The 13421-nt window shown below is 45.0% G+C and overlaps 1 protein-coding gene across 1 annotated transcript in view; it reads left to right on the forward strand.

The window, feature by feature from the left end:
* The first annotated feature begins 5096 nt into the window (after positions 1-5096).
* BCL2 (BCL2 apoptosis regulator) overlaps positions 5097-13421 on the forward strand; it is a 167330-nt gene continuing 159005 nt past the window's right edge. The window contains exons 1-2 of the mRNA XM_081078817.1: positions 5097-5716; positions 5937-6786. Of these exons, the coding sequence (XP_080934943.1) occupies positions 6223-6786 (564 nt within the window). The 5' untranslated portion in view covers positions 5097-5716; positions 5937-6222. The remainder of the gene's footprint in view (positions 5717-5936; positions 6787-13421) is intronic.

The raw sequence follows: 13421 nt of genomic DNA on the forward strand, positions 1-13421 counted from the left end.
CAGGCTCAGAGGGGTGAAGTAACCAGCCCAACGTCGTAGCTACTAAGCGATGGAACCAGGATTCAAATCCCTGTTTTCTGACTTCTAAGCTCCCAGCCTAGAAGTGGACTCAACCTCTTCTAGTGGCACAAGTGAAATCTTAAACCTGTGCAGGAAAGTCAGGGGTGGTCTCATGGGGTGGACATTCTTGAGATGATACTTAAGGAATGAGTATGAATTTGCCATGAGAAGGTTGAGTGCACTTCAGGGAGACAAGCAGATATGCAAAGGCAAAAGTCATGAGAGATCTTGGCATATTCCAGAAAGCACACAAAGGTAATCAAGATGCAAGAAAGGAAAGTGGAAGGGCACCGAGGTGTTAGGCTTGGGCCACATCATGCTGTGCAAAAGGAATTGAGATTTTAGCCTTTGTAGAACTTTGAATGGAAACATGAAATGGCCAGATTTCAGTTTTCGAAAGATTATGTTTCCCCTTGAAATTTAGGGGTTGCTGAGTCTTTGGGCCCTGGAATAAACAATCCTCATTTATTCGAGAGATACCATACTGTGTTTCCCTGAAATAAGAATGGATCTTATATTAAGTTTTGCTCCAAAAGACGCATTAGAGCTTATGTTCAGGGGATGTCATCCTGAAAACTCATGCTAGGGCTTATTTTCTGGTGAGGTCTTATTCTCGGGGAAACATGGTATTAGATACATATTGTTATGGGTTCAATTGTGTGCCCTCAAAAGATATTAACATCTTAACCCCCAGTTCTTGTGAAAGTGGCCTTATTCAGAAATAGGATCTTTACAGAAATAAGTAAGTGAAGATGAGGTTATTAGGATCCTAATCCAATATGACTAGTGACCTTATACTAGAAAACAGACACACAGGGAGGCCATGTGACAACAGACGCGGAGATCAGAGTGATGGAGCTACAAGCCAAGGAACAACAAGGATGGACAGCCACCACCAGAAGCTGGAAGAGGCCAGGAAAGGTTTTTCTCTGGAGCCTTCAGAGGGACCATGACCCCGCTGACACCTTGATTTTGGGCTTTAAGCCTCCGGAACTGTGGGAGAATAAAGTTCTGTTTTAAGTCACCCAGTTTGTGGTATTTTGTTATGCCAGTCCTAGGAAACAAACATATTAACCTTGATTTTTCTAAATGTGTTCGTCAGGAATTAACATCTGGGAGATACTGTGCTCTGTGCTAAATAGCATTATGAGAATAAAGGTTAGTTTTTGCACATTAAGAATGTAAATGCTTTGTCAATTACCCCCTTAGTACTATGGTGTTTCATGTTGTTTGGTTTTATTACTGCAGTTTCAATCCAACGACAGCAGTAGGCGTTTGAAAAATATAAGTTCCTACTCTTATTTCACTTCAAAAGCCAAGTCGTTAATTTGAAAGGAAAAAATTGCCACGAGTGAATTGCTGGCACTTTCCTTTGTAAACCAAAAGTAAACATTATTTGCCCACTGTTAAACTTGCACAAGGAATGATTTATCTGCTTTTCATTGCCTAGTTTCAAAGGTTGTTGCTTAATTATTCTAAATATTTTTTGAGGTTTAAGACCCACCATAAATTAGTCAGGTGGGTTTCTCAGTGAAACCAAAGCTTGTTGGTTTAGATTTGGCAAGGGTTTCCTGATGATGCCAAGGATAGTTTCAGGGCGCACAGCAGATGACTAGGATGTGATCATTCTTACAGAAGAAAGGCTCTAGAGCGTAAGTGAATCAGAAACAGTGTTACTGTTCGTATCAATATTAGTAGCTAATTAGTAACATTATTATATAATGTTTGCCAACAAAGTATACAAACCATCTGAGAGAGTGTGTCACTACTTAGCATAAGAGTTTATAATGTATAAGATATATGCCAATTATATCTCAATAAAGCTGGAACTAATTGAGAAGATACTTGAAATTGGAAATCAGTGTTTTGGATTTTTTTATCTAGGTCTGTGAGATGTTATTTTTTAAGTAGTTCATTTTTTTTATTTTATGAAAACGATATAGACTACTTGTTTCTCTCTAGTCAGTTTGTTTTGTTTATGGATTTATTTCTATTTCGATGTGCCTAATGTTCGGGGTCATGTTTTATATTTTTAACTTTTTCATCTTACCGATTAGGTATCAACTCCCTCTCAGTTAATGATGACTTTCTTTCCTCATTTTAAATACAAAATTTCATAGTTGGGAAGATTTAATACATACCTATAATAAACACTAGTACGTCCAGATTAGAATAATGTTCTTTTTGAATTTCATAAACTTTGGAAATATTTATATTGGTAATGGATGAAGAGAGCCTTCTGAACGATACTGTTAAACATTAACCAGTAGGTGGCGAAAACTGGCAATAAAAAGCTTTTTGTTTGGGAGACTGGAGAATAAAGAGGGAAAACACAGGCCTCCTAGAATCTACCCTCCTAGAATCCAGCCAGGCAGGCAAAGCTGGCAAAAGGGTCGTCCATTGGCTCTTAAAAGTGGAAGACATTTTGGGAAATGAAAAGCCCACAGAACAACATTTGCAGTTGTTGGAAGGTCTCCGTCACAGATCTAGGATTCAAACCCAGGACTCCTGACTTAGCCCTATGCTCCGCCACCACCTTACCAATGCCCAGACACAAAGAGTTAATTCACACACTTCTGAGGAAAACACTTGACCTCACTCTTTAAAGTGGAATCTAATAAACATGGAATCTGAATGGAGGGTTTCATTCCTTCCATTGAAAGAGTATTCAGAACCTTCCCAGGGAATATAAACCCTAACTAAGGACTGTAATGCAGACCTATCCTGAGAATGGTTATGCTCAAGATGCCACATAAGGAATCAGTCTGGGGACATTTGTAAAGTGCGGCTCTATGGAGCAAAGGAGAGGGAGAAACAAGGAAGCTTTTCTTTCCCTGGGAATGGTGGTATGTTTCGTTCCGGCTGTCCCCTTTGCAGAAGTACAATCTCTTTTCCAGCTCTGTCCTTTCATTTCCTCACTCAAATGCTGCGCCTCAGAAGAACTAAGGCTTTCAATTCCTCTTAAATCATTTTGGGGGTTTAAGACAAGGTTCTGAGAAGATCCTTAAACCAGAATGCTGTGGCATTAGGCGGGTTTCTACTATTTCTGTGGGCATATGTATCTCAGGTCAATCTATATCCAGTGTCTATCTGCAGGCCAGAACACCTCTCTGCCACTGCCATAGGTAAAGGGGGACTGTCACAGCCAACAGAGGACAGAATGGAGGGTCTTCCTTTACTCCATCTTGCCTAAATGCGAAGTTGAGACCACACACCCATTCCTACATGCAAGAGGTTGGCATGGGGGCTGATAAGGTATGAAAGATGAAGAAAGGGGAATAATTTGCTGTGCTTATTTTGCTTAGGGATAAATGCTTTGATTTTAGACTAGGAATGAGACAAAATAGTGTCAGACGGTATATCTGTATACAGTGCAGTGCTCATTTGTCATGTTTCTAAGACCACAATTATCCAGTGTCCCTATATATTTGTACTTGAGCCCTATTAAGCAAGCTGCTGTGCTTGTAGTAAACATTTTTTTTCTCGGGGCTTTATATGTCAGAGACTCTGAGGGATAGAAATAGTTAAACAACGTGCAATTTGTGCTCTTGTGCTTTTCTCCTCGGGGCTACTAATGCTGATGAATTAAAAAATGTGTTCTTGTGCGTACATGTGTGTGAAATATGTGTGTGTGTGTGTGTGTGTGTATGTGCACAACTGAGAAGGTGTGGCCATCTAGGATTGGCTGCTAGGCGATTGTGGAGGCCTTTAGAGACCCACCCACCCTGGTGTTGGGACTGTGGGCCTAAAAGTCGCCCCATGGACCTCCGCAGCGGACAGCCCTAACCCAGTACCAGGAGCAGAGAAAAAACATTGACAGAACCATTCCAAAGCCCTCGATGTCCCCCAATCGCCCCTCCACCGGCCCGCTGAGAGCTCTGTCTGGCCTTGGTCACGGATGGTGTCCCAGAATGTGTTCCGCGTGGACACCTAGGAAGCAACTTTAAAGTAAACAAGACGCTTGGGGCTTCTCTGGCTAATGAATGTGCAGCGTCGCCTCTCTTTACGGGAGGCCAGCGCTGAGGTCCCTGTGCTCGGTCGGGGTCGGCCAAGCGCTGGTAACACGATGTACACACACACACACACACACACACAGACACACACACACACACACGGCTCGAGAGGGTTGCTGGTAACACGATGTACACACACACGGCTAGAAGGATCGCAGTGGGTTTTTTTTGTCTTTTCCCCCGGCGCCCTCCCTGCGCACCCACCCGCCGCCCAGCCGGGCGCGTCCCGCTTCCCGGGCGCCCCGGCCCCTCGCCGGCCCCGAGCGCGCGCCCAGCCCGCCGCAGGCCCGAGGAGGCCCCGCGCACACCCACCGCGCCGCCGCCGCGCGGGAGGCCTGCGCCACCCGCGCCACCCACCGGCCGGGCGGGCGGGCGGGCGGAGCGGGCCGGAGGGCGGGGGCCGTCCCCGGCGCGCCCTCCCCGGCCGCGGCCCCGCGCGCCATGTGTTCCCTTCCCGGCGCGCCGCTCCCGGCCCGGCCGCGGCTCCTTTAACCCGGGAAGGAGAGCGGGGCGGAGGGGGCGGTGGGGCCGCTCAGAGGAGGGCTCTTTCTTTCTTCTTTTTTTTGAATGAACAGTGTGACGTACGTACAGGAAACCAGTCGGTTCGAGCGGAGAATGAAGTAAGAGGCCAGGCCCCCCCGCCCGCCCCCTTCCTCCCCGCCCCCTCCCCCGCCCGCCGGCCTCCCGCCCGCCCGCCCGCCCGCCCGCCGCTCTCGGTGTCCCCGCGGGACCGTCGCCGCTGCCAGCGAAGGTGCCGGGCGCCGGGCCCTCCCCACCGGCACGGCCGTCACCGCCGGGAGCGGGTGCGCGGCGGGAGCGCGGGACTCGGGCGCCGCCAGCGCCGCCGCGCAGCAGCAGGAGGAGGAGAAAGGGTGCGCAGCCCGGAGGCGGGGTGCGCCGGTGGGGTGCAGCGGAAGAGGGGGTCCAGGGGGGAGAACTTCGTAGCAGTCATCCTTTTTAGGAAAAGAGGGAAAAAATAAAACCCTCCCCCACCACCTCCTTCTCCCCACCCCTCGCCGCACCACACACAGCGCGGGCTCCTCGCGCTCGGCACCGGCGGGCCAGGCGCGTCCTGCCTTCATTTATCAAGCAGCTTTTCGGAAAAATGCATTTGCCGTTCGGAGTGTAATCAGAAGAGGATTCCTGCCCCCGTGCGCGGCGCGTCCACCGGGCCCCCAGTGCCCGTGTCTCTCCCGGGGAGGCGTGGAGCGGTCCCGCGGATAGGGGTCCATGTCCGTGCCCGCGCGTGTGTGCGCGCGTGTAAATTGCCGAGAGGGGGGAACATCGCAAGACTGCAAATACTGGACTGAAAATTGTAATTCATCTGCTGCCGCCGCCGCTGCCTTTTTTTTTTTTTCCTTTTTTTTTTTTTTTTTTTTCTCGTGCTCGAGATCTCCGGTTGGGATTCCTGCGGATTGACATTTCTGTGAAGAAGTCTGGGAACTAATCTGGAAATTCTCCTAATTTTTACCACCCTCCTCCGCACCCCCCTCCAACTCCTGATCCATTTGGAAGTTTTAAAAGCAGCTATAACCGGAGAGTTCTGAAGATCGATGGACTCTGCCTTATGCATTTGTTTTGTTTTCGCAAAAAAAAAAAAAAGGATACTTGACAGAAGAGCATGTTGTCCTTAAAAAATACAAGTAAGTTCTTTGCACAGGAAATTGGTTTAATGTTAACTTTCAATAGAAACATTTGCGATTTTGTCTTTAAGTGCATTCGAGTAAGTTTAATTTCCGGCCAGTTTAATACATTCTTTTTAGCCGTGTAACTTGTAGTGTGTATGCTCTGCTCTCACCCAGTGTCTGAAGGAAAATGCACCTGATTTGGACTTATCAGTTTTGTTTTGTTTTAACCTTTCAGGATCACGAAGGAAGTAGATTGATGTTGACAATAATTAATAATAATGTGCCTCATGAAATAAAGATCCGAAAGGAATTTTAAATAAAAATTTCCTGCGTCTCATGCCAAGAGGGAAACACCAGAATCAAGTGTTCCGCGTGACTGACGACACCCCCTCATCCAAGAATGCAAAGCACATCCAATAAAAGAGCTGGATTATAACTATTCTTCTTTCCTTCGGGGCCGTGGGGCGGGAGAGGCGGCGAGAGGTGCTGTTGGTACCCGGCTGCTGTTCCTCCGGGGAAGGATGGCGCACGCTGGGAGAACAGGGTATGATAACCGGGAGATAGTGATGAAGTACATCCACTATAAGCTGTCGCAGAGGGGCTACGAGTGGGATGCCGGAGACGCGGGCGCCGCGTCCTCGGGGGCCACCCCCGCGCCGGGCATCTTCTCCTCCCCGCCCGAGCGCACCCCGGCGCCCGCCAGGACCTCGCCGCCGCCGCCGCTGGCTGCCCCCGCGGCCGCCGCAGGGCCTGCGCTCAGCCCCGTGCCACCTGTGGTCCACCTGACCCTGCGCCAGGCCGGCGATGACTTCTCCCGTCGCTACCGCCGCGACTTCGCCGAGATGTCCAGCCAGCTGCATCTGACGCCCTTCACCGCGAGGGGACGCTTTGCGACGGTGGTGGAGGAGCTTTTCAGGGACGGGGTGAACTGGGGGAGGATTGTGGCCTTCTTTGAGTTCGGTGGGGTCATGTGTGTGGAGAGCGTCAACCGGGAGATGTCGCCCCTGGTGGACAACATCGCCCTGTGGATGACTGAGTACCTGAACCGGCACCTGCACACCTGGATCCAGGATAACGGAGGCTGGGTAGGTGCAAGTCTGCTTGGATGTGAGTCTGGGATGCGGTGGTTGTGATGTGCGTGTGTTCCTGGGCCGAGGGCAGGCTGATGAGCCAGTGAAGCGAGTCAGGTGTGTTGCTTCCCACCTCTCCCCCTGCAAAAAGCTCTCCCTGCCTACCATGCTGGGATCCTTCCTTCCTACCCAAAGTGTTTTCCTTGCTTGTCGGCTGTTGAGGTTCCAAGATCCAGCATTTGCTGTACAGTGAAATCTTGGGATAAATGGTTATCCCTCCAGGGTTTCTCAAACGGGGGGTCCCAGGATCCCCAGCATCACAGTTACCTGGCTTGAGTCGGTTGTTGAATTCAGAGATTTCAGGGACTACTCACGAACCAGACCCCAGGTTCGGTCCTGGCAATCAGCATCCTAAACAAACTCCCCAGGGGGGTTTCTTCTTTGTACTAAAATTTGGGAACCACCCAATTACAAGAACACACTGCACCAGAAAACCTCGGGCGTGCCTTTTCTGACACCCACCTGGTAAAATCTACCCAAAGAAGAAAACCAATGTAGCCCTTTTCCCTGGAAAGCATAGCTGTGTTTGTAAAGAGGTAAGTTGACTTTCCAGGAGTCTGGGGACTCCAACCGGAGTGTGTGCCACATTCCCAGTGGGCATCACCAAGTGTCTTGCACTTAACTTTGTCTCATCACGAACAGAATTTGCATCGGCTGTGCACTTTGTGTTCCATTTCTGTAACTGGTGTACCATTTTACAGTTTACTGCAATTTTAGTATCTTTGACTTTTCATCACCAAAATCTGCATCATTTGGTCGTTTCCTCTGCTGAGCAAACTTGCGTCCATGGTATCTTCGTGGAGCATAGAAGAATTGATTCTTAGCTGTGAATTCTCTCATGCTCTGACTTTAGGTGAAGTGATTGATGCCTGTAGTTTTGAAGAACACCTGTGCGATGATTTTTTTTTTTTTGGTACTGTGCTCAGTAGAGCTTCCATCATGTCTCTTGTCAAATTCTTGTTTCTCTGTGATTCTTTCGCGGAGGAACGCAGCTCCTAAGACTGAGGAATTGTAATCAAGATCTATGCCTTATAGTTAAAATTACTGGTTTATCAAAAAGTAAAAGAGGAATAATGCTTGTCTGAATTTTTTTCAGACCTTTTTTTTTTTTTTTAATCTGAAGTTACCTTTGAAAAAGGATGCAGTTCAGTGCTTCCTTTTGTAGTTTGTAGGGAGAATTCCCAATGTTGTTATTTTATAGGACCTAACAGGAAAAAAAAAAAAAGCATAGAAATGATTACCAGTGGATTCGATTTGAAGAAGCACGTTATACGTATTTTACTACAGTTTACAAAGTATGTTGATATTAAGGGGCCAAAAAGAGAAAAGACCAAGAAAAGTAGATGACTGACATGCACATCTGATCCTACTTGACCAGAGTTAACAAAATACTGATGCTACTCTTCAGTGTTTAAAAGCAAAATTGACTAAAATATCCCCCCATTTAAATCTCTAAAATTTAAGTGCTCTTTGCAAATTGTTTGTTTTTTGAGATCTCGTATTATCAGATCTTTAGTAATTGTGGAAGAATTCACTAAAGAGTGAAAAGAATATCTTTGTTAAATAGCTAGTAAGTAGGTGGTTTTATTTTTAACCATCATAGCCAAAGAGGTAGGGACTTACAGACTGCAAAAGGATCATTTTAAGAGTGTAAATAGCAAAACTGAGTTAACAGTTTACTATTTCATATTTTTATGAAAAGTAAAATATTAAAAAACTTTCTAGCTGAAAGAAATCCAAAGTGGCAACTGTCATCTATCAAGTCATTGAATAAAAAGATGGGAAACAGAGACATATTTATGATTAAAATGAACATATAACCTTGATCTTTGTTGTTCAGTGACAGTACTCTCATGCAGTTGAGTTTTCTTTTTAAGTGAAGGCTCATTTTTCCCTCCTTCCAAAATAGAATTTCCATAGTAGAGCCTATCTTTGTGGTCAACAGGTATCTGAGGTTAATAAATGTAGAGGCTACATTTTATGATGCCAAACCACAATGACATATTGTATAACATGATAAAAAATTGTTTTGACAAAACCTCTTATAGTAAAAATAAATCAGAGAGAAGCACAAATGGCTGATAGTAAAATATATAGTTTTCAGAACAACGTATAGATGGATGACTATACAAGAAAACAAAGGAATTTTGGCACAAAAAAAAATGTCAGGTAATGCAATCATAAGTGGACACTTTGGAATAAAAGTGGTAGCATTTGAGAGTTATAAATGATTTACCAATCCTTTCAAATGTGCGTTATTAATCTAAATTTGTGTTTCAGGCATCTGGCTTACAGACAGATTTTCCTCCAGATTTGCGTCAGTCAGAGTTGCATCTCTAATAATACGCTGCATCTTCTAGTGTAAAGTACTCTTAATAATGATAATAAAGTTTCAGAAGAGAGCTAGCACATTCTTTGGCCATTTGACTGTTACTTGCTCTGGTCGCAGGACTCAGTTGACCAGGTCATCTGCTGAATATATATACATGGGGCTTTCAAGCTGAAGTCCTTTTTTTCCCCTTTGTTGCTGTTGGTGCAAAATCAGAACCTTTTCAGGTGAAGGAAACTCTTTGCATTCCATGTTCCATAACTTGGAGAAAGCAGGACCTTGGAATGATAGGCTTCTGAGAGACAGTCGCAGAATCCTACAAATTAAATAAAGACTAAAGAAGAAACTGGGTGTAAAGTGGAGCGGGGCTTTATTCGTAAGTCTGAGTAAGGCATCATGTGGCACCCAGAGAGAGGCCGGACAGAGGGAGCAGCGCGATGGCTGCAGTTTTGGGGAATGTCTAAGACCCTGCTGGTCAAAGTGTGGTTCACAGACCAGCAGCCTGGGTGTCATCTGGAAGCTTCTTAGAGATGCAGACTCTCAGGTCCTGACCCAGAGCTACTGAGTCAGAATCTGTGGTTTACAAGATCTACAGGGGTATGTGTGCACATTCAGGTTAGAGACGCTGGCAACCATCATCTGCCATTCCTGGAGACATCTTTTAGGGGAAATGACAATCTGAGATGGATCCTACAGTGTCCCTTTGCAGTGGCTTCTCGGGCCCATTGTATTACCTAGAATACTGAATGTTTCCCATACGTCCATTAGGTCATGTGACCCTTGGAAGAAATAGGTTGGAATGAAAGAGAGATAGATAAATTATGATAAGCTCAGTCTTCTCAAGAATGCTTTTCCACACAGTTGTGTTGGCATCACCCATTAAAATAAGGTAGCTTTTCTACTCCAATTAAAGGCAGGAAGATTTAGCTCGTTTAATAGCTGTGTTGGTTATGATTATATCCCCTCTAACACAGTTTAAATTCTGTAGATGGGTTTAGTGGCCCTGAGACTGCTTCAAGACAAAGGGGCTCTTGCAAGCAAAGGGTTAAGATGTGGGGAAGTTGGTGGTGAGTGAAAATTGATAGCACCCTCTAAACTGAGAAATGTAACATTTAGTTTCATGTCTTAGAAGAGAGTGAGATGTGGACTTCTAAAAGAATGAGATGGCTTAAGGACGAGACGGGCTTCATTCTGTTGATGGTGGTGTGCCTTTTTTTTTTTGTCTTTTGGTCTTTGTGGTTTAGGAAGACAAAAACTTACTTCTCTACATCCAGTACAAGTTAGCTTCCTTTTATTAGTTGGTCAACAAGTTTCTCTTTTGTCTATGTAATCCACATCCACCAAAACATTTGATTAGCGGGAAAGCAGTACCATTCTTATGCCAGTGTACAAAATACGTGAAAAAAAGCATGATTTTTCTAGTGGTTGAGTATCATTGGCTTCTGGCCAATTTTGGCAGCAAAATAAGATTAAAAATAGCCTGACGATGATCCAGTCTTAAATAATATATTTAATGATGAACTTCCCTTGGGAAAGTGCATCTTTCTGCCTGCTAAGAATCACATGACCCCTGTCAATAATTCATTTTGTAGAAAAAATGCATTATTGCTCTTAGAGTTTGCAGTCATGTGCTATTGCATGATTACATGTCTGGACCTTTGTAAATTTTGTAGTTCACTCCGTTGTCTTTTCTGTTTTAGGGCCTTCGTTGCTATTTAATGTCGATTGAAAACATGGCTGTCTTTCCCGCATCCTGTTACTTTTAGCCGTGCTTTCTAGTGAGAACTCATTGATCTTTTTAGCAATCCTTGATTGAACTGGTACATTTCAGATTTGCTTAAATGTCATTAGGCCACACAGCACACCAGGGAACAGAAAACCACAGATTTTTTGTTTTTTTTTAAGCCAAACTCTTATAGTTTTTCCTTATCTCTCCTCCCAGCTTTTTGGAGGAATGATAAACCCACTCATAAAGCAGGAGTGTAGGTGCTGTGTGTATCAGCAGCAGTGCCTCCCACTCAGCACACCCGCACACCCCTTTCTGAGGTCACTCACCGTGTCTTAGCAATAGTTTAGCAAAGCAGGATTTCAGCAGAAGTGCATTCGTGCTAGAAATACAACACGGTCTTTGTAGTGTACAGGTGGAAAGGTTTTTTTTCCCCCCAGAGATATATTGTATTTGAAGTTCAAAGGTTCTGTTAAACCTTTTTAAGGTAATCTAATATCACCTTATTCAGGTACAGCAGTAACCTCGAAAGCTGGTCACCCTTTCCCTGGGCGACATACAGAGACCACTCAGTGAATTTACTTCACTGTGAAGCTTCTCTTTCATTCCTGTGGGTTTGATTCAAACAAAATTAGTGTTTGACGTGTAAATGGGGTTAACGATGAAAATCAGGACTCGACAGACATGAGTGCAGGTCTTCTACGTGCCAGCCCTGGGTTGGGTTGGGGGCACAGGAAGGAAAACGGGACCCCTGTCCTGGATGGGCTACTGCTGTAGGTGTCGATTAGTAAACTCTTCATTCCCAGGCAGCCTGATGGCCAGGGTCCGACACTCTCAGAGGGCAAAAGGAAAAAAAACTAAGTACAGGTTATTTTGCATACATGTCGATCTTTGTCTAAAAAAGTTATTTCTAACCATATGGCTGTTCATGTGTGCATTAAGCCTGATTTAAATAGAAGGAGAAACGTAGATAATTTTTAAAAGCCTGTATAACACAGACGTATGCTTAAGAGAACTGAAAGGTAGGGGGAGTTCCCTTGTTAAATATTTACCCCATTAATCACTCTTTATACACATTAAGAAAACTTAATAAAAACGAGTCCGCAGTTCTTAAAGTGTTTCATTAGTTCTTTCTAACTGACAGACAAATTGAGGCCCTGACTGGCATGGTTAGAATAGCTTCATTGGAAGAACTGTCTTTCTTAAGTCATTCGCGTGTGCCGAAAAGTAGAAGGCGATTTTGAATCAGAACAGGGGTTCTTTCTTTTTGGCGGGGGGGAGAGAGACAGAGAGAGAGAGACAGAGAGAGAGACAGAGACAGACAGAGAGAGAGAGACAGAGAGAGAGAGACAGAGAGAAATCTGTTGTTTTGGTTCTGTGTTATAATACTGTTCTGCTTATTGAGAGGCTTCTCTTCCAAAACACTATTTACAGAAAGTCCTGATCCACTGTTACATTTGTGTTCCTAAAAAGCAGGTGTTCACCATCTAACCTTTTGCCCTCGTGGTCCTGTCTTTAAATAGAGATTGTAAAACTTGTGAAACTACAACAAAGCTGCTTGCATTTTTTAAAGCGTTGTTGTGTGTTGCCTCTTGTTCTGATAAATGCTCAATTCTATAGTGCCAACATTATTTCTCTGCTTTCTATTTGTCAGACAAAAGATAAAGCTTGCTGTCCTTCAGTGAGAATGGTGATTGAGTGATTATTCCTATCTCCCCAAAGCCACTTGGGCTTTCTCATTGGGACCCCAAACCATCCCCTGTGACTGTCCCTTACCTGCCCATGATCCCACCACGGAGAGACCTCCTAGGTGTAGCTCCTCGTTATCTTCCAACAGGTGAAGGGTAGAACTCACCTGAAGAAAGAGCATCATGCCTGGATGCCAGCAAGAGTGAGCAGAAAAGGGTCTGACCAAACTAGAATATATCCTCCACTCTCATCTTGCTAGAGGCAACAGAGCAAGGAAAAATTCTGTCAACAGAGATGATGCTTTCCCTCCGGAGATCATAAATTCCAACTCGTGCAGGGAAAAGATAGAATCTGCTGGCAGAATTTTTCCTCGCTCTGATCTCTGCTGTGTGAGATCAGAGTGGGGATTATACTATAGCCTTAGATAAGTTTTCACCAACTAAACTCAACTAAAATAGCTTATTCTAAAGACACTTCCCCAAATGCCCTCTTCAACGTGTGAGAAAGAGAATCTCCCTGACATGCTGGAGTGGCCATTTGTAGCAATAAGCTAAGAGCTACTTGAGTAGTTTTCTTGGGCGACTCACTGGATTCTACGAGAAGGTTCACTGAAGGATCTATGAGAAGGTTCACTGTTGAATCCACCTCTCATACACATTGCACACAGAGCATGCCCTTCCCTGGGAAGCCCTTAATTTGGAAAATTTGTATTTTTATGCTGCTCCTGGTTTTGCCTTCAGAATTTTAGGAACAGAGCCATATTCGTGTTTAGTTAATAATCAGCTCACCAGCTCACTGGGGCTTCACTGGAATGAGTCAGAAGCTTATGACCAATTTCACTGTCCT

The sequence above is a fragment of the Rhinolophus hipposideros genome (genome assembly GCF_964194185.1).
Source record: "Rhinolophus hipposideros genome assembly, chromosome: 17".
NCBI lineage: Eukaryota > Metazoa > Chordata > Mammalia > Chiroptera > Rhinolophidae > Rhinolophus > Rhinolophus hipposideros.